At 42.8% G+C, this 22,989-nt stretch overlaps 1 protein-coding gene across 1 annotated transcript in view; it reads right to left on the bottom strand.

Annotated features, from left to right (window-relative positions):
* BMPER (BMP binding endothelial regulator) overlaps positions 1 to 22,989 on the bottom strand; it is a 292,909-nt gene that overhangs the window by 176,478 nt on the left and 93,442 nt on the right. Inside the window, exons 6-7 of the mRNA XM_060195832.1 lie at positions 18,717 to 18,816; positions 16,646 to 16,688 (exon numbers count right to left, since the gene is read on the bottom strand). Coding sequence (XP_060051815.1) covers positions 16,646 to 16,688; positions 18,717 to 18,816 — 143 coding nt within the window. The remainder of the gene's footprint in view (positions 1 to 16,645; positions 16,689 to 18,716; positions 18,817 to 22,989) is intronic.

Raw genomic sequence — 22,989 nt, 5'->3', positions numbered from 1 at the left:
ATAGAAGTGTAGTGTAAACACTCAGTTTGGTTATAAATGAAATCTTGCTTCAATATTTGGAAATTTCTGTGTTGGAAAAAAAATCCTCTTCCAGTCTGAACTTCATCTGGCGTGATTTCTGTTATTTCAGTCAGTGGGCTTTGTTATTAAAGACAGCTGTGTCTATTGTTTATGAATATTATGGGTGCTGAAAACCTAATAACAAAACCAAAAATTCTCAAGAGTTCCTTCTCTCTCCTTTTCTTGAGCTTAACACTGAAAAGAAACACATTTCCCATCAATGTCAAGAACAGTTATTCCTGTCATCTACCCATTGAGTCGACAAACTCAGACTGGCCAGGGAAAAGTCCTGTAATAAACAGAGCATGGTGACAAATAGGTGAGGGTACATTAAAAATGTCTTTTGTCCAATGAAAGTCCCATATCGCAGCTTTTCAGCAGTTATGGATGATGTGGTGAGTGATTCTTCCAAGTTGTTTCGAAATTAAAAGTAACTTTTCTATGATTGAATTTTAGTTCTTAAAATATAACTAAAGGACCCTCCTCCTTAATCAAAAACTGTTGTCACTGACGTTTGATGTCATTACAAATTTATATTTAGTCAGACCAAAAATGAAACAGGTGTCTTTCTCTTTTTTTTTTCCTTTTCCTTTTTTTTTTTTTTTTTTTTAACTCCAGGGTTATTGCTGGGCTCGGTGCCTGCACCATGAATCCACTGCTCCTGGAGGCCATTTTTCCCCCTTTTTGTTGCCCTTGTTGTAGCCTCGTTGTGGTCATTATTATTACCATTGTTGATGTTGTTCGTTGTTGGATAGGACAGAAAGAAATGGAGAGAGGAGGGGAAGACAGAGAGGGGGAGAGAAAGACAAGACACCTGCAGACCTGCTTTACCCCCCGTGAAGCGACTCCCTGGCAGGTGGGGAGCCGGGGGCTCGAACCGGGATCCTTACGTCGGTCCTTGCGCTTTGTGCCACGTGCGCTTAACCCACTGCGCCACCGCCCGACCCCCTTTTTTTTTTCTTTTTAACTTCAACAGTTTAATGAGATTTCAAACGTCCTTGCTGCGAATCTCTGGAACGCAGTGTCGCTAAGCGTGCTCACATTATCTGATTGTCCTGCTTGCATGAGAGAGGGAGATGCGGTACCGAAAAGAACTAGGCCGTGCACTGCATTCAGGGGCAGGTGAGTTTGGTGCAGCCTATCACTTGGGTTTGCTTACATGTTCCCAAGTGTTCTTTACACAGAAGACTTACCCACATTCTGGGGGTCTGTCCGTTTTGCAAACAGAAAAGTCTACTCATTGTTTTTCAAGCTGGCTCAGATAAACCACAGCTAGTGGAGTCGGTGGGGTGGGGTGGGGCCGTGAGAAGAGCTGACTCATTGCTGTGACTCAGGGTAGCCCTAGAGACGGACTGGACAGGACAATGCTGAAGCGTGCGAGGAAAACCATTTCCTTCTATGTATCCTTCTATGTGTTTCATGGTTGGGGTCTCCTCGGGTCTTTACGAAGGCAAAGGCTCCCTGAACGCCAAGCACATTGCTGCTGACACTGAACAAGTGGCACCACTTAACATTTCACTCCGAGGGGATGGTGGTAATTGAAGCCATTCAGGAGACCGCAAAAGCACTGTCACCCTCCAAACGGACCATTTGAATGACATTTAAAAGGTGCCAAAATGTGTCATCAATTCACTCAGAAGATATTCCCTAAACATCCAGGGTGTGCAGAACGCTTCAATGGTGATTGGAAGGGAGACAAAGATGGTGATGAACATTTTTACTAAAGCCTGCTTCTCTGCCAAGAAATGAAGTGAGCGGAAGATTAAGGAGAACAGGAAATAACGGGGAGAATGGAGGAATGGAGGTGGGAGGGAAAGACAGATCCATGATAAGAGCAAGGACAGGTGGAGGGCCGTAGGGACAGACATTTTCAATTAAGTTCGCCAAGAAATAATGGAGGAAAATATCTAAAAATGCCTGAAAAGGTTATAAAATGATAATATTTTATACTATTTTGCTGGCAATAGACAGTATTTCTTTGATTTTTTTCACAGAAAGACAAAAGCACTACACTCATCACCCCAGGAGGCCTAGAGAAGCCAGCTCTCGCCAGGCCCCGCCCATCCTCCTCACACTGCTGCTGGCCTCTCCTCATCAGCTCAGTGTTCGGTACTGCAGGCACCTTGCACACATGTGTGATCTCACCCCTCTGGGCTAACATGTTCACGCAGAGGGAGGAAGAGAGACACACAGAAAAGACAGGGAAGGAAAGACACCACTGGGCCTCCGCTTCCTCCCCCAGTGCAGTCAGCCTCCATGTGGCGTGCAGGTGGCTCAATGTGAAGCTTCATCTTCTTTTTCATACCTCATCAGGCTTTGTGGAATGCCTAAGGGCAGGTTCTTTTCTACATATTTATCAATTTTTTTATGTCACTGTGTTTACTAAAAGTGATTATTTAACTCAATGCCTTAAAAATCAAAATGAAGACCCAAGTTGCAAGGAAGAAAGATCTAGAGGTATAACTCATCTTTGAAAGCACAAACACTCAAGTAAGAAAGTATAAAGGCGGACATTTATTCAAATATCTACTGTCTCCTGTATGTCAGACACTATTCTCAAAGGCGTGAGGTACAGATATTGAATTATGGTTCTGTGCACATGGCACATATATAACGGTATAAGTCAATGTCACTTCAGCAAGAAAAAAAAATGAAAGTGTGAGGTGCATTAGTTCTGTCCATCAAAAAAAAATTGTAAACCTAAAACAGATCCAGGAGAGATAGAAAGGAATGAGAATATAGAGCCCAGATAGAATGTCAACCCTAGGAGGAAGGAGTCAAGAATGAAAAAGAAAAGGTTAGGGCAAGACAGCATGATCAGTAAGGAAAGACACGTTGTAGAACTCAAGAATCACCTTAGTATGGGAGCAGATACAGAAGGTCACTATTTGGAGAAAGAAAAAAAAGGAATCAGAGATGGAAAGAGAGGAGCTTAGATAACATCTTGGATTAATTAAATTCAGGAGCTGACAGTGTTGACTCACTTCTCTCTCTGTTAATGCATTTGGACCATGATTTGAGGAGAAAAGATTGGAAAAACGCGTGGGATTTCAGCAAACTCTGCCATTACCCAGCGTACACACACAGGTCAACCCACACAGGGACAAGATTTATCTCTGTACTGTTAAAATACACAGCTAATTTATTGAGCAGGAGAGTAATTTCTCTCATAAATACTTAGATGTGTATATATGCATATGTATTTCAATAACTGTAACCATAGAAAAATGAAAAATGGAAGTACATAACTTACAGAAGAAACACAAATGTCTAATAAACAGATGAAAAATGTTTAGTTTCAGAATCAAAAGTCAATGAAAACAAGATTTCCTGAGTAGGGGTAGATAGCATAAAGGTTATGCAAAGAAACTCTCATGCCTTGAGGCTCCAAAGCCCCAGGTTCAATTCCTCGCACTGCCATAAGCCAGAGCTGAGCAGTGCTCTGGTAAAAAATAAATAAATCAAAAGGGAGGGAGAAGGAAAGAAAACAGAATTTTCTTATGGAAATAAATATAGCCATAATCAGGGAAGATAGACACGTTGCATTGCTGGTGGAATGGAAATGAGGATATCACTTACATGAGGGGTTTTAGCAACACACACACACACACACTGTATATCTCATATTTATTTGAGCAACTATTTGTAATTCTAAAAATTTAGCTCAAGGAAGTAATAAGAAAAACAAAAAATAGAAATTATCAAAGATGTTTGTTTTATGATTCATAATTATGACAATATTAAATATTGATTTTAATGCCATACAAAAAGAAGTCATAATATCCTAATGTGGTATTGCACAACTTTTGAAGTTATTTTTCAATCATTTTTAATTATATGAAGATACAGTCACAGATACTGTTAAATAAAAATAACCAGTTTACATAAAAAAGACACAGGGCCAGGCAGTGGCACCTTTCGTTAAGTGCGCACATTATAGTGTACGGGGACCAAGTTCAAGCCCCTGGTCCCTCCCTACAGGGAGGAAGCTTCACAGGTGGTGAAGCAGGGCTTCAGGTGCCCTTATGTTTCTTTCCCTCTCTATCTCCCCTTCTCAATTTCTCTTTGTCTCTATCTGATAATAAATAAAATAAGAAACAGGATACCAAACTGTATATGTGCTCCTATCTAGCTACATAATAATACATAAATATTGAGAGGAAAAGAGTGGAAAGGAGTAAGGCATACTAAGTGTTTTCTATATTTTAGTTGTAGTTTCTATTTTTCAGCATATCTGGATTTTACATAATTATGATATTCTTTCATTTAGCACACAAAAAATACTGCAGGATCATTTAGGGTTGGTTTTAAATAAACAAAGCCTAGACCAAAAATCATTAATTATCTGGAAACAAAAAGTGAAATTCTCCTTATCTTGGAGAAATCAATGGTTACTATACTGTATAAAATGTAACAGACATTCACGGTGAAATGAGTGAAAATGGCTGGCTGACTGTACGAATAGGGGTCTAGGGATAGATGGAAGAAAGAACAAACTGTCAGGAAATTCTTCAGAGTTTAATAAAATCAGTAACGTGCACTGTGAGGTTTAGGAAATGAGAGTGACTCACGATGTGACTGACCTTACAAAAACAAACGTGGAGGAGAAGGAGGAGGAATGACCTTGGCAGCTGTACGGGAGGATGAGATCTATTTGTTCTGGTAATTGCTCCAGTGACTCTAACTATGTATCAAAAACCTGACTCAAATTTCAGAACATACCTGCTTTTCTGTATTTTTATTAGTGACGTAACAATGGTTGACAAATCAGAACATTACAGGGATAAGTCGCACACCCACCACCACCCTACCCATCTTTTCTTCCCCTTCCAAACTTTAAAGTATTCTCATATTTCTGTACTTTGTGTGTCTGGGTCTGTTTTGTGTATCATCCTGTCAACAGTTAAATGTTCCTTGTTTCTTTCTTTCTTTGATTAATGAGACAGAGAGGAGGAGAGATAGAAAGAACCAGACATCACTCTGGTAAATTGCTGCTGGGGATTGAACTGAGAACCTCATGCTTGACAGTCCAATGCTTTATCCACTTAACCAACTCCTGGACTACTATTCCTTGTTTCTTCCTCTTTTTTTTTTAAATTGATTTAATAATTACTGACTTTGTTTCTTTTTTCCTGGTACTGTTTTCATTCATTCTTGCAAGGCAGCTATAGTAATGGCAGACTTCTTTTAGATTTTGCATATCTGGTCCTATTTGAATTGCTTATTCATATGTGAATGATATTCTTGCAGGGTAAAGAAATCATGACTGGTGGGTTTTGACTTTTAACCTCTTAAATATGTCATCCCACATTCTCCTAGTCTTCATGATTCCTGTTGAAAGTGGATCTAACTATGATGCCTTTATAAAGGCATCTCATTCTGCTTTTCCCTGACAGCTTGCCATTTTTTTTTTTTTTTGTCCTTGGCTGAAGTGTCCTGGTATAGGACTATTTGGGTTTAGGAATTTGAGAGTGCTCTCTGTTTCCTGGATATCTACATCTTGACCATACCACCCCCCCCCCAGATGTGGAAAAAAAATCTGCTATAACTTCTTTGAAAATATATATATATTTAACTTTTTTGCGAGACTTATATGAACAACTATATGCCACCAAGCTAGAGAACCTGGAAGAAATGGACGATTTCCTAGATATCAACGAACTTCCAAAATTAAATTAAGAGGAACTAGATAATAAGAACAGGCCCATCAAAGCTAATGAAATTGAAAAAGTTATCAAAAACCTTCCTAAGAATAAAAGTCCTGGACCAGATGGTTTTACAAATGAATTCTACAAAACTTTCAAAGAAGAACTGATACTTCTATTTTAAAAGTCTTCCAGAAGATTGAAGATACTGGATTACTCCCTTCCAGCTTCTATGAAGCCAACATCACTCGGATACCAAAAACAGACAGGGACACACCCCAAAAAAGAAAACTACAGACCAATATGTCTGATGAACATGGATGCTAAAATATTGAATGAAATTCTAGCCAACTTTATACAGCAGTACATTAAAAAGATTGTTCATTATGACCAAGTGGGGTTTATCCCAGGCATGCAAGGTTGTTTTAATATACATAAATCAATCAACATGAAACACCCATATCAATAAAAGCAAAATCAAAAACCACATGGTTATATCATTAGATGCAGAGAAAGCCTTTCACAAAATACAGCATCCCTTTATGATCAAAACACTACAAAGATGGAAAATGCCTGAAAATAGTGGAGTCTATATATAGCAAACCTACAGCCAACATCATACTCAATGGTGAAAAACTGGAAGCATTTCCCCTCAGATCAGGTACTAAACAGGGATGTCCACTATCACCATTACTATTCAACATCGTGTTGGAAGTTCTTGCCATGGCAATCAGGAAGGACAAGGAATTAAAGAGATACATTGGAAGAGAAGAAGCCAAACTCTCCCTATTTGCAGATAACATGATAGTATACATAGAAAAACCTAAGGAATCTATCAAGAAGAATATTTTTTGGAAATCATCAGGCAATACAGTAAGGTGTCAGGCTACAAAATTAACATTTAAAAGTCAGTCGCAGTCCTCTATACAAACACTAAGTTAGAAGAAGATGAAATCCAGAAATCAATTCCTTTCACTATAGCAACAAAAACAATAAAATAACTAGTAATAAACCTAACCAAGGAAGTGAAAGACTTGTATACTGAAAATTATGAGTCACTACTCAAGGAAATTAACAAAGACACAAAGAAGTGGAAAGATATTCCATGTCCATGGGTTGGCAGAATTAACATCATCAAAATGGATATACTACTCAGAGCCATCTACAAATTTAATGCTATCCCCATCAAGATCCCAACCACATTTTTAGGAGAATAGAACAATTGCTACAAATGTTTATCTGGAACCATAAAAGACCTAGAACTGCCAAAACAATCTTAAAAAGAAAGAACATAACTGGAGGCATTACACTCCCAGATCTCAAATCGTCTTATAGGGCCACTGTCATCAAAACTGCTTGGTACTGGAACATGAATAGACACACTGACCAGTGGAATAGAATTGAGAGCCCAGAAGTGAGCCCCCACACCTATGGTCATCTAATCTTTGGCAAAGGTGCCCAGACTATTAAATGGGGAAAGCAGCGTCTCTTCAACAAATGGTGTTGGAAACAATGGGTTGAAACATGCAGAAGAATGAAACTGAACCACTGTATTTCACCAAATACAAAAGTAAATTTCAAGTGGATCAAGGACTTGGATGTTAGACCAGGAACTATCAGATACTTAGAGGAAAATATTGGCAGAACTCTTTTCCGCATACATTTTAAAGACATCTTCAATGAAACGAATCCAATTACAAAGAAGTCTAAGGTCATGGGACTACAACAAATTAAAAATCTCTGCACAGCAAAAGAAACCACTACCCAAACCAAGAGACCCCTCACAGAATGGGAGATCTTTAAATGCCATACATCAGACAAGAGTTTAATAACCAACATATATAAAGAGCTTGCCAAACTCAACAACAAGAAAACAACCCCATCCAGAGTGGGGAGAGGACATGGACAGATATTCACCACAGAAGAGATCCAAAAGGCTGAGAAACACATGAAAAAATGCTCCAAGTCTCTGATTGTCAGAGAAATGAAAGTAAAGACAAAAATGAGATACCACTTCACTCCTGTGAGAATGTCATACATCAGAAAAGGTAACAACAGCAAATGCTGGAGAGATTTTGGGGTCAAAGGAACCCTCCTGCACTGCTGGTGGTAATGTCAATTGGTCCAATCTCTGTGGAGAACAGTCTGGAGAACTCTCAGAAGGCTAGAAATGGACCTACCCTATGACCCTGCAATTCCTCTCCTGGGGATATATCCTAAGGAACCCAGTACACCCACCCAAAAAGATCTGTGTACACATATGTTCTTGGCAGCACAATTTGTAATAGCCAAAACCTGGAGCAACCCAGGTGTCCAACAACAGATGAATGGCTGAGCAAGTTGCAGTATATATACACAATGGAATACTACTCAGCTATTAAAAATGGTGACTTTACCGTTTTCAGCTGATCTCGGATGGACCTTGAAAAATGCATGTTTAGTGAGATCAGCCAGAAAGAGAAGGATGAATATGGGATGATCTCACTCTCAGGCAGAAGCTGAAAAAAATATCAGAAGAGAAAACACAAGTAGAACCTGAACTGGAATTGGTGTATTGCACCAAAGTAAAAGACTCCGGGGTGGGGTGGGGGGAGAATACAGGTCCAAAATGGATGACAGAGGACCTATTGGGGGTTGTATTGTTAAAACTGGGAAATGTTATGCATGTACAAACTATTGTATTTAGTGTTGAATGTAAAACATTAATTCCCCAATAAAGAAATTAAAAAGAAATAAAAAACCAAGGCTTTTAAAAATAAAAATCAAATAAATAAAGGTGGCCTTTATACCATGTAGATCTACTTTCATGTTTTTCCTTTCCCTATCTAGTGAATCTATGAGGTCATGACTTTCCTATTATTTTTTAATTAGTAATTTACAAAATTACAAAGTAACAAGGGTACAGTTCCACATCGTTTCAACCACCAGTATTCTGTGTCCCCATTCCCTCCATTGGAAACTGCAGTGATTCTCCCAGGTCACAGATACGGGCTGACTATTATTTCTGTAACTACCTATCTATTGACATGTATTTCCCCCATATTTTTCTTTTTTTTTTTTAAAAAGTGTCTTTTAAATTATTATCTATTTATTTATTGGATAGATACAGTCAGAAATCTAAAGGGAAGGGTGAAATAAAAAGGGAGAGAGACAGAGAGACAGCCCTGCTTCACCACTCATGAAGCTCCCCCTGCAGGTGGGGACTGGGCACTCAAGCACGGTCCTTGTGCACTGTAATGTGTGCACTCAACCAGGTGCGCCACCACCCAGCCCTCCCTCCCATTTTTTCCTATGGTCCTGCTTTCTCTTCCATTTTAAGTCACCTATTACTACTTCTAAGTATCTTTTCTTTTTTTATTTTTTCCTCTATACTCTTTTGACCCAGATGGAACTGGATTTTAGAGCTACCTAGTCATCTTCCCTTAACATATTTCTCCCTCTCAGAATATGGGCTTTCTTCTTGTGGTGCAGAAGAGGTCAGGAATTTCTTTCTCAATCTATTTCTCCATATTGAACCAAGAACTTTGTACTGGGTTGTCAGAAAGTCATGACATAGTTCCTATGTTTTTAATATTGAAAAAATATGTTATGAATTTTCCAATTCATAACACACTTTCTGCAAATTTCCAACACACTTTCTGCAAATTCCCTGATGATGTATTTTCTAAATGATTTCTCTGGTATCCCCTCTGGATCTGCATCATTAAATATCTAGTCAACATGTTGATTTTTCTAAACTGACATTTCCCCTTTTGTTTTGCTTTCTGTGGCTGGGGCAATCCCAAACTTCCTACTGTTCTCATTCTGCTTCCCAAAAGTAGAACTGTTCTGTGCTTGTGCAGTCAAGGTCACTCTTCTCACCTGTAGGCCGTCTGACCCACTCACTAGGCTCTATGGAAGCCAGGACACCTTAGAATTTGGTTGGCTTCCTTGCTGCCATCAGGATACAACGTTCAGTCTCCTGGATCGCCTGATGTAAGAGCAGCACGAATGGTGGGACAGTGCTTTGCTCATTTCTCTACTTCTCTGTTTTTGTTTGTTTGGGTTTTGTGTGAGGCACCAGGAGTTCCTGCTTCCAGCACTCCTGACCTGATTTCTGCTCACTTGTCTTTTTTTATTGTACTGTGTATTTATCTATTTTGGGTAGAGACAGAGAAAAATTAAGAAGGAAGGGGGTGGAGAAGGAAGAAGAGAGACCATTTGCAGCACTGGTTCACCACACCTGAAATGTCCCACCCCCACCCACCCCATGAAGGGGGGGACCAGAGGCTTGAACACTGGCACTTATGTGTGAGGATATATGAGCACAACCAGGCGGACCACCATCCAGCCCCACCTTTCTTTCTTTCATAGAGAAAGCCCACAGCACTGGAGCTTCCCTCCACCCAATATTACGGTGCACCCAGTTGGTGCTGCTACTCAAATCAGTGTCCACTGTATGGCAAAGCATATGCTTTATTTCACAAGCTACCTCTCCAACCCCCACCTCTGTCTATCGCATACTCTTACAAAATAATAGAAATCAAGCTGACCAGGCATCTCAGCAGTGAGCACACGTCAGAGACCATGAGTCTAATCATCAGGACATTATTAAAGAAGAAGGAGCAGGAGGAAGTACTGGTCTGCTTCTAAATTCTGCTTCTAAGACCTCTTCTGTTGCATTGATTGCCACTGTGGTCTTTTTACATAATCGTTGTTTTTTCCCGCATTGGTTTAATCCCCACTGGTTTGCGTGCTTTTTCCTTCTCCCCATCCCCTATCCTACATACATCCTCTTCTGACCTGACACTTCCGCCTCAGGAGATATATAGGAGAAGAGTATGATTAGAGATAGCTAGATCACACTTCATTCCTGCTCAATAAAGATTGAACTGTGTCCCAGCTCAGCCATGAGTCCCTGGTCTTCTCTCTCCCACCTGTGAAGCTAGCCTGGCATCTGGCGCCTGAAACAGGGACCGACCGGCATATGGCACCAATGTGGGGCCTAACCCGCCCATCCCTCAGATAATTAAAGCTATAGGCTGCCTTTCTACTTATGAAGAGGTTTCCCAAAGCCTCTACTCTTTCTTCATGAGACAGTTTCTCTGTCTCTGAAACATTTTGCTCTGAGCCACACTTTGGTTCCCTGACTGGGAACTTTGGTTCCTTATGACCGTGATTGTAGAGCTTGGGAGATGTGTAGAGATTTCCGTTGGGACTTTCTGGACTCCCTCTCCTATGTTTCCCGAGGAGAATGACTACTCTAACTTGAAGAGCATTCTCCAGTACCCTTGCAGTCCCCAAGAATGGAGACACGTGGTTAGTTCTACTCTCCTGATTCGATTCTTTCCTCTTTGGGAAGACATTTTTGGGGATGGATGCCTACAATCCAGCAGGAACCATCAGAAGCACCCTGAATGGAATTTTGAGGAGCTTTTTGGACTAGGACACCCTCCAAGGACTCATGATTCTACATAGTGAGATATAAATAATCTGGTTCAAGGTGAAAAAAAAAACAAAAACTACCTACCGCTTTTCTCTCAATTCCCCGTTGTTCTCTCTGAATATCTTAAGGTTGTTGTCTGTTTTCAGTTGCATTTCGTAAAAGAGTGATTTGAATGACTGAATTTTTGTATGACATTGACTTTACAAAAAAAATGCTGGATGCAGCCATGATTTCTAGAGACATCCAGAAACAGTCCAAAAAATTGTTTTTTTCTCTTTTGATTTTTTACGTCTTGGAAACGTTTAATCCTGAAAACTGTATGAGTATGGGTGGGGTAGAAAAAGCAGTGGTTTTGTTAATGATTCTCATGCCTGAGGCTTCTAACCATGGTTCTTCTATTGAGCTTATACTGTTTAAACAATCTTGAAATCATACTAGTAAGGACTTCCAAAATTATAAAGGTACTTAAACCAATTATAATGGAATTATCAATTATAGTAAACTTCTAATCTGCTACAAGTTTTGCTTCTCAAGTAAGTGAAATACAGCTGTCAAGTCTTCACATGAAAAAGCATCTGCTCAAATGAAATCCCCAGAAATCCATTTGGACCCCTGTTCTCTGACATCACCCACAAGATGGCACGACTACAGCAGCCCCCCACCCCACCCGAAACCAATGATGTGACCTGGCACGACCCAAAGAAACTGATTCACAGACTCCAAAGCTCACTCTCTACAGAAAAGCGGAATTACAGTGGTTGACCTTCCCCATCAAGGCAGACGTGCAGCATTTCATCCCCTGGCATTTCATCCGTGGTCATCTGCTTTGGACTGACGCTTCTATCGGACTTACTGGTACATCTCTTTGACACTCTACACAACTTTACAGCAGTTTCCCTTTACACTGCTGGGTTTCTCAAAGACTGACCACAGCAGTCCATGGACTTTGCAGCCAGAGTCTTGGGACTCTATAGGACATGCCTCCTCACCTGCAGGCTCTTCCAACAGAGGTAGGAAACGCCCTTTGAGGCCTGAAATGCCCCCAAAGGCAAGAGATGCCCACAGAGGTAGGAAACGCCCTTTGAGGCAATAGATGCACACAGAGGCAAGAAATGCCCTTTTGCCTACTAGGCCTTGCCCTTTGAGGCAGGAAATGCCCCTCAGGCCTGTCCTTGGCATCACACTGGCTCTTGCTGCTCTCTTACTTGTTCCTCCATGTCTTGTGCCAGTTCTTTTGAAAATGCCTGTACAATATAGGTTTCTGTTCACTCCACGCTCCTGATACTATGGCCATTAGTTAAAAAGAAAGGGGGAAATGTTGGTCTGCTTCTAAATTCTGCTTCTAAGACCCCTTCTGTTGCATTGCTTGCCGCTGTGGTCTATTTACATCATCATTGTTTTGCCTGCATTGCTTTAATCCCCACTGGTTTGCACGCTTTTTCCTTCTCCCCACCCCCTATCCTACGTATATCCTCTTCTGACCTGACATTTCCACCTCAGGAGATATACAGGAGAATATTGTGATTAGAGATAGTTAGATCACACTGCATTCCCGCTCAATAAAGATTGAACTGTGTCCCAGCTCAGCCATGAGTCCCTGGTCGTCTCTCTCCTGCCCATGATGCTAGCCCAGCAAGGGGGAGGAGGAGGAGATGAAGAAGTAGGAGGAGGAAGAGGAGTAGGAGAAGGAGCAGGAGAAGGAGCAGAAGGAGGAGAAGAAGGAGAAGAAGGAGGAGGAGATGAAAAGGAAGAAGGAGGAGGAGGAGGAAGTGGAGGAGGAGAAGGAAGAGGAGAAGGAGGAGGAGACTAAGAAGAAGAAGGAGGAGAAGGAGAAGAAGGAGAAGAAGAAGAGGACGAAAAGGAAGAAGGAGGAGTAGGAGAAGAAGGAGGAGACAAAAAGGAAGAGGAGGAGTAGGAAGAGAAGGAGGAGAAGAAGAGGAAGTAGATGAAGAAGAAGGAGGAGGAGGAGAAGGAGGAGTGCTGTGCTGTGATGCAGAGGATGGAGAGAGAGAGAAAGGAGATCTGGAGTGGAGAGGGAACACAATTCTTTATTTGTGTGGGCACCTCAGAGTTGGGCCACATGGAGCTAGCCAAAATGGCCGCCTCGTGCTGCACCCTTCCCTGCCTCTAATCACCGAAGTGAAAAGCGGGCAAAAGAGAGCAGGCAAGAGAGTGGGCAAGAGAGAGAGGGGTGGAAGAAGAAGGGCTTTATAGGGCAAAACCGGGAGTGATGAGCTGGGACAGGATTGGTTGGGAAGGGCACTTCATATTAACTCTCGCGGGAACTGGCACTAGCCTGAGGGGACAACATGGTAGAACAGGCACTCTGAGAATGTCCCACCTCTCGTGGGAACTGGAACTAGCCTGAGGGGACATCTGCACAGCAGAGGAGGAGGAGAAAAGAAGTCAACTACATAAGCGCCCCCTTCATCCTACCAGGAGTATGAATTTACACACAGAGGACCATGGAAATCTCTGAGACAGGCTATCCAAAACTTAATGATTAAACTACATCAGCAACTAATACAAGAAATAGATGGGCCCTGGGCCAAATAAACATTTATTTCTCTGCATCTTTGGAAGCAGAGGTGATAAGGATCGCCCTGTCCCAACAGCAATCATATTTTCTTTGTGTATTCAGAATTTCTTGGCCAGCAGACACACTACAGGTCACAGTCTTTATCCTCTGACTATTGTCAGGGGAACAGATACATGAACTTCATCTCCTCTTTCATGGTGGTGACATGTGCTTAGGCTGTACGCCCAAGTCTGAAATCTGGTGTGAGTTTAAGCTAGCTTTGATTTCTGAACTCCAGCAAGGAAAAACAATAATTTAGATATCATGTCCTGCACCAAATTTGGGGCTTTTTGTGAGCATGCTCACTTTCCCATTATTTCTCCCTTCCAATATCTACTTGTTCTTTCCTCCAGAGACACAAATGCATTCTCATTTTAAAATACTCCCCTGCCCCAATAAACAATGTCTCAAGAGTAAGCACACTAGTTCATGGAGTATGACTGGGAAAATGGGAGAGGAAAAAAAACATATCTCAGGTAATCAGGCCAAATCCTGAATTTGGCATTTTTTGAACATTTATTAGTTTTGGCTTTTTTTTTGGGGGGGGATTGTTTTTTATTTGTTTTACCTCAGGAAGATCTTAAATTCTTCACACCTCAGTATATATATATATACACAGACCTCCTACATCTTAAATTACAAAACAATTTTCAACTTAAATCACTAGCCATGCATGGCATGTACCATTATTAAGTATTCTTTGTAAACCAGTCATTTCCTGATTTCATTCCAAACCGTGTTTGTGCTTTTTCTATAAATGCTTAAATACCATACAAGAAAATTCCTTTCATTTTAATATGGTGACTCCCTATGCAAACAAGTAAGTAAATAAAGTAACATTACAGAACACTCTAGTTATATGTGCTGTAAAGAAAGAATCAAAATTTAATTAATCTTGGAAATCACATAAATAAAGACATGTGTGGGAACTAAAATTCAAGATTTGGACTAAAAATACACTGGGCATGATTTAAATGACATTTAAAAATACACAGTAATTATTTTTGATATTTTTATATCAAAAATAGGTGCTCTGTAGTTTTCAAAAATTTGCTTCATTCAACTAATATTCAGCTAATAACACAGATAGTGCAGGAACTCATGCATTCAGAGTCTAAGATGTAGTTCAGCTGGAGAGTGTACGTCCTTTGCCAGCATAGAACTCAGCTTCTACCACATGAGGGGAGCTTGGTGCTGTGGTGTCTTTCCTCCACTCTCTATGTCTCTCTGCCTCTATCTCTCTGAAAAAAAAAATGGACTCATGGCAATGGTGCCCTGGTGATGACTAAGGAAAGGAAAAAAAGAAAGGATGAAATAAAGGAAAATAGAAAGGAAGGGAGGAAGGGAAGGCAAGAAAGGAGAAAGAAATCTCTTAAAGTCATCATATCACTACTTTCACAAATTCTAAATTTTGCCCAGTCCAAATATGCTCATATTTAAAGGCCCACCTTACACCACAGCTTGGAAGGAAGCCACCTAGAGTGACCTTCTTTCCATGATGCCGCTTTAAGATTCTGTGGGGACAACAGTCAAGCACCGTGGTAAGCAATAAACTCAGCTTTTTTCCACGTGCAGGATGAGTAGGCAGAGGGGTGGCAGAGAGAAGGAGAGAGGAGAGAAGCTAGGAAAAGCACCCTAGATGAGGGTCACAAATAGTGTACATCACACTCTAACTTTATTTGGCAAATGGACCTTCTTTTTCTGAGAGCTTGTCAACTGCAAATTTCAATTCAGACTGTTTATAGTAAGGCCTGAAATTTTGCAATATTGTTGTCTATTTTTCTTTCTTCTTTTTTATCCCCAAGATAAGGCTGAGGCTTGGTACCTTCACAAGAACTTCACTGCTGACAGAGGCCTCCCCTCCCCCTTTGACAGAAGGTGAGGGAGAGAACAGACAGAGCAGAAAAGAGAGTTAGAGAGGAGAGAAATCTGCAGCACTATCCCACCACTCAGAAATCTTTCCCTCTACTTGTGGGGACTGGAAGTTTGAACCTGGGTCTTCACACATCGTAAGGTATGTGTGTGTTCCACAAGGTGCGCCACCTGGCCCCTAGATTCTGAATTTCTGGCAGCATCATGAGCAAAGCTACAAGACTTAGATCCATAATTAGTGTAGTCAGGATACGGAACCACTGCCCAGTGACTGCGGCGCCAGTGATGTGTCAAGAAGTTAGCAGAGATCAGATCAGGCATTGACGCGCAGAGCATCTTAAAGGATCTCGTCTATGAGCAAGGGGACCCATGACGATCCCCATTTTCTTAGTTTTCTCCAAATAATCTTCCTAGGAGTTCGATTTTTCCTGGGAGACAGCACGTTGCAATATGGCGAGTGTAAGTAAGAGCAAAGGTGTTTATGGACTTCAGGGGTTCCAGGAGCCAATAAAGCACAGTTCCTTCATCACAGACAGCCCATTAACAACCCGTGTTTATTGGTAAAAGTCCTCAGAACTTAAATGCCTTTGTCAGCTAAAGTAATTGATCTTGGCCAGTTCATTTGGCTGGTTTTCTCAGACAAGGGCTTGCCTCTCTTTTTCAGGAGTAACCTACAACTGCACGGGCTCTATGCCCTCAAGAAAGGGATTTCCAAGAACACTGAGCCCGGAGGGTTCTTAAAATAGTCGGGCAAAAGGGAACATAAACATCTGCCATTGGCGGCCTGGTCTTTAATCTAACAAGCCTGAAGACATCGGGCTTTACAGGAAGGTCTGAGCCAATATTCACCAACCTGTTCCTGAAAGTCTCATTGAACAACAGCATGAGTGTGCGGAACTAAGGATATAGGACATAAATTCCAAGCTAAAATGAGGGAGATGCAGGTGTGTGGCTCAGCCCATGACTGGTCTACTTTATAAATTGCCCCTTGCTTCTGTCTTAGGAAAGAGTAACTCCCTTCTAGTTTAAAAATAAACAGAGAGTTCATTCGCATGAAGTACATACCATGAGAAATGTACAGATCTGACTCAGACACTCCACGGACCCACTAAAGAAATACAAGTGTTTGCTGCCTACTTAGTGTTAGCACTCCAAAAAGCAACTCTCTCAGTCATAGGTAACATGAAATGAGACAGTTTAATAAGTGGCAGAAAAGGACTGCACTTTCTACATGCGTCCTGATAACATTCACACCTAAAAACGTTGGAAGGTCTGTCTCTGAACTTGCAAAGAGCAAAAGGCTATGAAATTCTTTCTGGATATTTTCAAATGTTAGCATGTTCTCAACTTCCCGGAATGCCACAGACGCTGCCTCCCAACCTAACTCAAGAATGTACAGCCGCCTATGAGGTATTTCTCTCATGATCTATGGAATCCGTCTCCATCAGAGGAAGTGTCTTTTTGGCAGACTGCATCTGTCACCACATCAAAAACAAACAAACAAACAAACAAAATACAGGTGGACATATTTTTACAAATTTGGAGAGTTTAACTAAGGGGACCCACAGCACAATACAAGCTATAGGGCATGTGAGATATTTACCTGAGAGTGGAGGACACCTCAGTTCACAAACCAGAAATGGACACTGTCCACCCAGGATGCTCCTGCATGGGCAGGTCTCCAGGGGGTATGCTCCAAGACTGGGGTCTCTCCTGGTAGGTATTTTCCCGTTTGACTGACTTTAAAAGGCAGAACCATCACCATTTTGAAAGACATGATGCTCCTAACTTTAGTGCATTTTTTAAAGTAGTTTCTATGAATGCTGCATACTTTTTTTACTACAGACAGATCAAGAGTTTAAAACATGCATGATTTAACACACCCCCACTGTGAGTAACTTGGAGCAGCCGGCTATGACCAGATTCCCTGGGAGCACCTATTATCACCACCCCCACTACCTCATTGACTTTGCTCCAGATTTACAATATGCTAGTTTAAAAGACTTCTTTATTTCTTTAAAATCATACCATACATCAAATTTGTCTTCTTCATTCCCAGACACTCTTAAGATACTTAGTACAGGGAGTCAGGTGGTAGCACAGCGGGTTAAGCGCATGTGGAGTAAAGTGCAAGGACCAGCGTAAGGATCCCGGTCCGAGCCCCCGGCTTCTTACCTGCAGAGGAGTCACTTCACAGGTGGTGAAGCAAGTCTGCAGGTGTCTGTCTTTTTCTCCCCCTCTCTGTCTTGCCCTCCTCTCTCCATTTCTCTCTGTCCTATACAACAATGACAATATCAATAACAACAATAATAACAACTACAACAACAATAAAACAACAAGGGAAACAAAAGGGGAAATAAATAAATACATATAAAGATACTTAGTAGATGAGCTACAATTGGACAGAGCATAGAAAGCAAATCTCTGAATCCATGACAACCAGACTCTGCCTGTCTCTGTCTCACCTGTTGTGAACCACTTTCAAGGTTATTCTTTTCTTCCCATTGCTCCTGGTGGGACTAACGTCCTTTGGTTGGTTTGTCTGCCAAAGCACTACTTAGCTCTAGTGACGGGTGGTGTGTGGAGCTGACATTTCCCCAGCCTGCTGTACTTGGTCCATCCCTGGATCAAGCTCTCTCACCCACCCTACAGAGCACATGAAACAAACAGACCTCGTTCTTAGCTACTTCCGGTCTGTGCCATAAAACTCAACAGCCGCCTGCCTCTGCAGGAAGCAAGGAATTCGGATCTTCTCTACGAAGGAGGCGGGTGGAGGAAAGTCATTATGCCTTCACACTATAAGCCAGTGGCTTTCCATCAAGAATGTCCCATTCTCCAAGGCGCCCTTGACCATGCCTTCACAAGACTCTGGCTGTCATGACTGAAGGGGTGCGTTCTAGTGGCACCTAGTGTGTAAAGGCCAGCGATGCTGCTTAGGGCGTCCATACTGCAGGAGACGGCCCCCGGCACACAGCACCCCCAGTCCAGAATACCGAGAATGCTGAGGCCGGGAAACCTGCTGGAGAATCACGAGCTTTCCCTTGGCTCCAACATCAGAAGGGAGAGAAGAGACTGTAAAGAAAGTCAGGGCTGTTCTCAGGAAGTCCCCGCGGGAATTAGTGACAAGCCGTGTCACCCCGGAACAGTACTTACAACACAGGAACACTTGGTGCACTGGTTTCCTTCCGGCTGAAATTCCTCCCCTTCTCTGTACTGCACGCCCTCAAATACACAGCCTGGAAAGCAAAGACGAGCTTAGGAACAGAACAGCCTTCGTTACTGAACTTAAGCATGGTTCTAATCTACTTTTCACCCCTTTCCCACAGTCCCCTCCACCTCACCTATACAGTGAGGACACCGTACACCCCCACTCAATGCAGCTCTGCAGTTTAAAGAAACGAGCAAGATTGTTTCACTGTAAATAAGATACATACATGCATGTATAAGACGGACATGGAACCAGAAACTCACAAGTGCTAGAAACAAATGAGGTGACAGAAGTCAGTCAGTCTGAGGGGAGTAGTGCCCTGTGGGGAGCTGAAGTCTGAGGATCTCATGACCACACTGGCCACATGAGAACCAGGAGCAAACACAAGTCCAAGCAAGAGAGGTCAATGGTTATCTCAAAAGCAAAAATCAAACAGACAAACAAACGGCTGCCCTGCTGAAGCCTAACCACTTGTTCAGCCTGTCTCAGACCTTTCATAGCCCTGGTCTCATGTCATTTCACAGCAAGCCTATAAAGCGGAGACTCTAAGTCACAGCCCCACTGATGAGAAAAGCGTAGACAAGAGAGAGAGAAAGAGAGAGAGGAGCTCCCCTGGCCGACACCTTGTGGAGCTGTGGGCACTGGGCAGGCGGTCAGCAAGCAGTGCAAGGAGGGGCACTGCACCACACAGGTGTTCAGTTCTCCCCGGTGTGGAGCACTGGTGGGGACCAACTCTGACTAAAAACCAGGTGCCAACCGGACTTCCCTGGGCAGACGACCCCACCAATGTGTCCTGGAGCTCCGCTTCCCCAGAGCCCTGCCCCACTAGGGAAAGAGAGAGGCAGACTGGGAGTGTGGATCCACCTGTCAACACCCATGTTCAGCGGGGAAGCAATTACAGAAGCCAGACCTTCCACCTTCTGCATCCCACAATGACCCTGGGTCCACACTCCCAGAGGGATAAAGAATAGGGAAGCTATCAGGGGAGGGGATGGGATACGCAGATCTGGTGGCAGGAATTGTGTGGAGTTGTGCCCCTCTTACCCTATGGTTTTTGTCAGTGTTTCCTCTTTACAAATAAAAATTAAAAAGAAAAAAACACACAGATCCAAAAGTCTTGGTTCTTTTCTTATATAGAATGGTACCCAGGATGCTCAGGTGTTAAGGGCCACTCACAATAACCCCTAATCCAAGCTGGCCAGGAACTCCATGTCACACAGGCCATGGGAAGATCAACAGCTAAGGGTAAAGCCACTCGCCTCAGGACTATCCTCAGGAGGTGCTTGGTCAAAAGAACTGAGGTCATTTCCCACACAGTAGAGAGTGCTGGAAAGAGTACTGCCAATGAGTAGGACTTAGCAAAAGGGACTGTTGCAAAATACTGACTCATGCCCCTGAGAGTAAGTCTCCAACAGCTGCCAACTGAAGCTGTCAACAGACTTGCAGCGGAGGAGTCTTAACAAAAGGGATCGAGCAGGACCCATAACCAGCTGACCTGAGCACTGAAGCTTTTTATCTTACAGCTAGACATGCGGTCTTCGGTTTCAGCTGAAAACAAATGCTTCAGAGTCTCAAGTTGAACAGCCACATGAACCTGTCGTTTGAAAAGACTGTCTCAAGAAGACCTTTTGGACACCCACTTCCAGAGCCAGCAACGCTGTTGTCATGAACACAGGAAGTGTGTAAGCTTGGGCTCTTCTCCCTGTCTGCATCTCTCGCCTCACTGCTACTAATGTCTGCCTCCTCCATTGACTCTTTTCGAAGGGCATTTCATATATATATATATATGCAGAAAGACTATCTTAACATTGGATAACTTAAATGATAATTTTTTTTGCCTCTAGGATTATTGCTGGGGCTCAGTGCCTGCACCACGGATCCACTGCTCCTGGAGGCCATTTTTTTCCCCTTTTTGTTGCCCTTGTTGTTGTAGCCTTGTTGTGGTTATTATTGTTGTTGTTGATGTTGTTTGTTGTTGGATAGGACAGAGAGAAACGGAGAGAGGATGGGAAGACAGAGAGGGGGAGAGACACCTGCAGACCTGCTTCACCGCCTGTGAAGCAACTGCCCCGCAGGTGGGGAGCCGAGGGCTCGAACCCGGATCCTTATGCCAGCCCTTGTGCTTTGCACCACGTGTGCTTAACCCATTGCGCTACGGTCCGACCCCCCCCCCCCAAATAATGGGATTTTAAGTAAAAACTCGAAGCAAGTTATCCCCATTACAACCCACTATCCTATAGCAAAGAGTCAGATGAAAAGAAAGTAGCAGACAAGCAAATATGCCCCGCACTCAGGAAGAAACTGACCACATTCTGGTTATGTGTTTGTCATTATGTGGAATACCATTCCATTATCAATGACAGCTGTCAGGCCTTCTGAATTACCAAACAGAAAACCCCCAGGGCTTCCCCTGACTGTCCCTATCAAGACTTGGCTGAGGCGGCTCTCCCCAGACAAAGGGTAATGCATCCTACATGCAGGGCCCTCTGAGTCTTCAGATGTGCATCTTAAAGGATTGAAATGAAAGAGGACAGGCACATCTGAGTCTTAACTCCGCAGCAGAGGGTATAGAAACTGCCCAGGCAGCGGGGGATTCGTGTGCAGCATTGGCATACCCAAGACTTACTTGCCAGAGAACAATTATTGGGTGGCAAGGGTTGGGAAGGGGTAAGACAGCCAATGTAGCCGGATGGCCAGGACAGAGAAGCGTCTGAAGCCCAGCCCCACCTCTGCCCCTGACTCACTCCTGCACCTAGAGCAGAGAACTAGTCTCCTGAAGTCTAATTTCTACCTGTGTGAACTATAAACAGGGCTTTTATCATCACTGGGAGGGCACGAGGACTCAACACTGAATATTCACAATCAGGTAGCTCAGTCTTCTTCCTGGGAACTCCATTAAAAGCCAGAGTGAGAAAGCGATCGCTCAAATAGAACTTCAACAGAGATGAGAAATTCATTACACATATTGCACGCCCACATTTTTCAAAGGCAGCCCTAAAATATGACCGCCTCCTGGTAAGGAGTACATTCTCCATGCTGGATTGACTCTGTATCGTTAAGCTGACAGTCTTGTCAACATGACTGAGTTGATGTTTGAGAGATATGATAACAGTTTTAACTAAAAAGCAGATAGATTTTACTCTGCTACTAATCTCATGTTTATCTGCACACAGGAATTATCTGGAAAACGTCATTCTCACCCTTGGACTCTCGAGTGGAATTGTTCCAGTAGACAGCCTAGGCATAAAGATAGATTTTTCTAAGTTTCCCAGATGAGTTTATTTTATTTTTATTTAGTTAGCTGCCACCGGAGCTACGGCGAGGACTCTGTGCCTATAGTGTGACTCCCCCACTTTCATGGTCATTTTTTCATTATAATTTTTTCACGGAGGGTAAGAGGCAGAGAGAGGTACAGAGAACAAGAGACCTGCAGCATTGACCCAGCATTCATGAGCTTCTCTGTCTGCAGGAGGGGACCAGGGGCTCGAACCAGCTCTTCAGCCATGAAAACGTGTGTGTTGCACTGAGTATGCCACCAGCCAGTCCCACTTCCCAGATTAGCTTAATGTGTAGCCCAGAGAACTTACTGATCTTAGTAAAAATCCGTTGGGTATTTAAGAGTATTTTCAGGCATTATAAAGCATTTAATGCATTCAGAGAAGAAAAGTATCTGTGGGAACACTGAAAGATACACAGTAACTGGATCACTGCAAGGGCTGCTTTACTTTCTACAAGGTTGGGACCCTCACACAAGCCTATCATCTAGTAAGACAAGTTTCACAAAAAAACACCTATGTGACAAAGCATGATTGACAGAAACAAGAATGTTCAGGAGGTCAGGAAGATGACAAGTAGTGGGAGATCTTAGTTGTCATTCAAGGATGAGTGAGAAAACACCTGACTTGAAAGGGGCTCCAGTCTAGGCACATCTCAGACTGCATGGAATAAAGCGGCGGGCAGCGGGCACCTGAGGAGGAGGGCCTGCATTTACAACATGTGCCAATGTGGTGCCTTCCCCACTTCCCAGGACAGTAACAGACGGCTCTTTGGAAATCAGCCTCTCACGCGGAGTAGCAGTTCCAGTGAGGGGGAAAGCTCACAGCACATCTGTCTAGGACTGTGGGCCAGGGGCTTAAGGGATCAAAAAACAAAAATCCTCTCACCTCAAAATCCCCAGGCTCGCATCTAAGGGCAGGAAAGG

The sequence above is a fragment of the Erinaceus europaeus genome, chromosome 8 (assembly GCF_950295315.1).
Source record: "Erinaceus europaeus chromosome 8, mEriEur2.1, whole genome shotgun sequence".
In the NCBI taxonomy this organism is placed as follows: Eukaryota; Metazoa; Chordata; class Mammalia; order Eulipotyphla; family Erinaceidae; genus Erinaceus; species Erinaceus europaeus.
The sequence above is the reverse complement of the archived record's forward strand: the minus strand, read 5'-3'. Positions and strand labels throughout refer to the sequence as shown.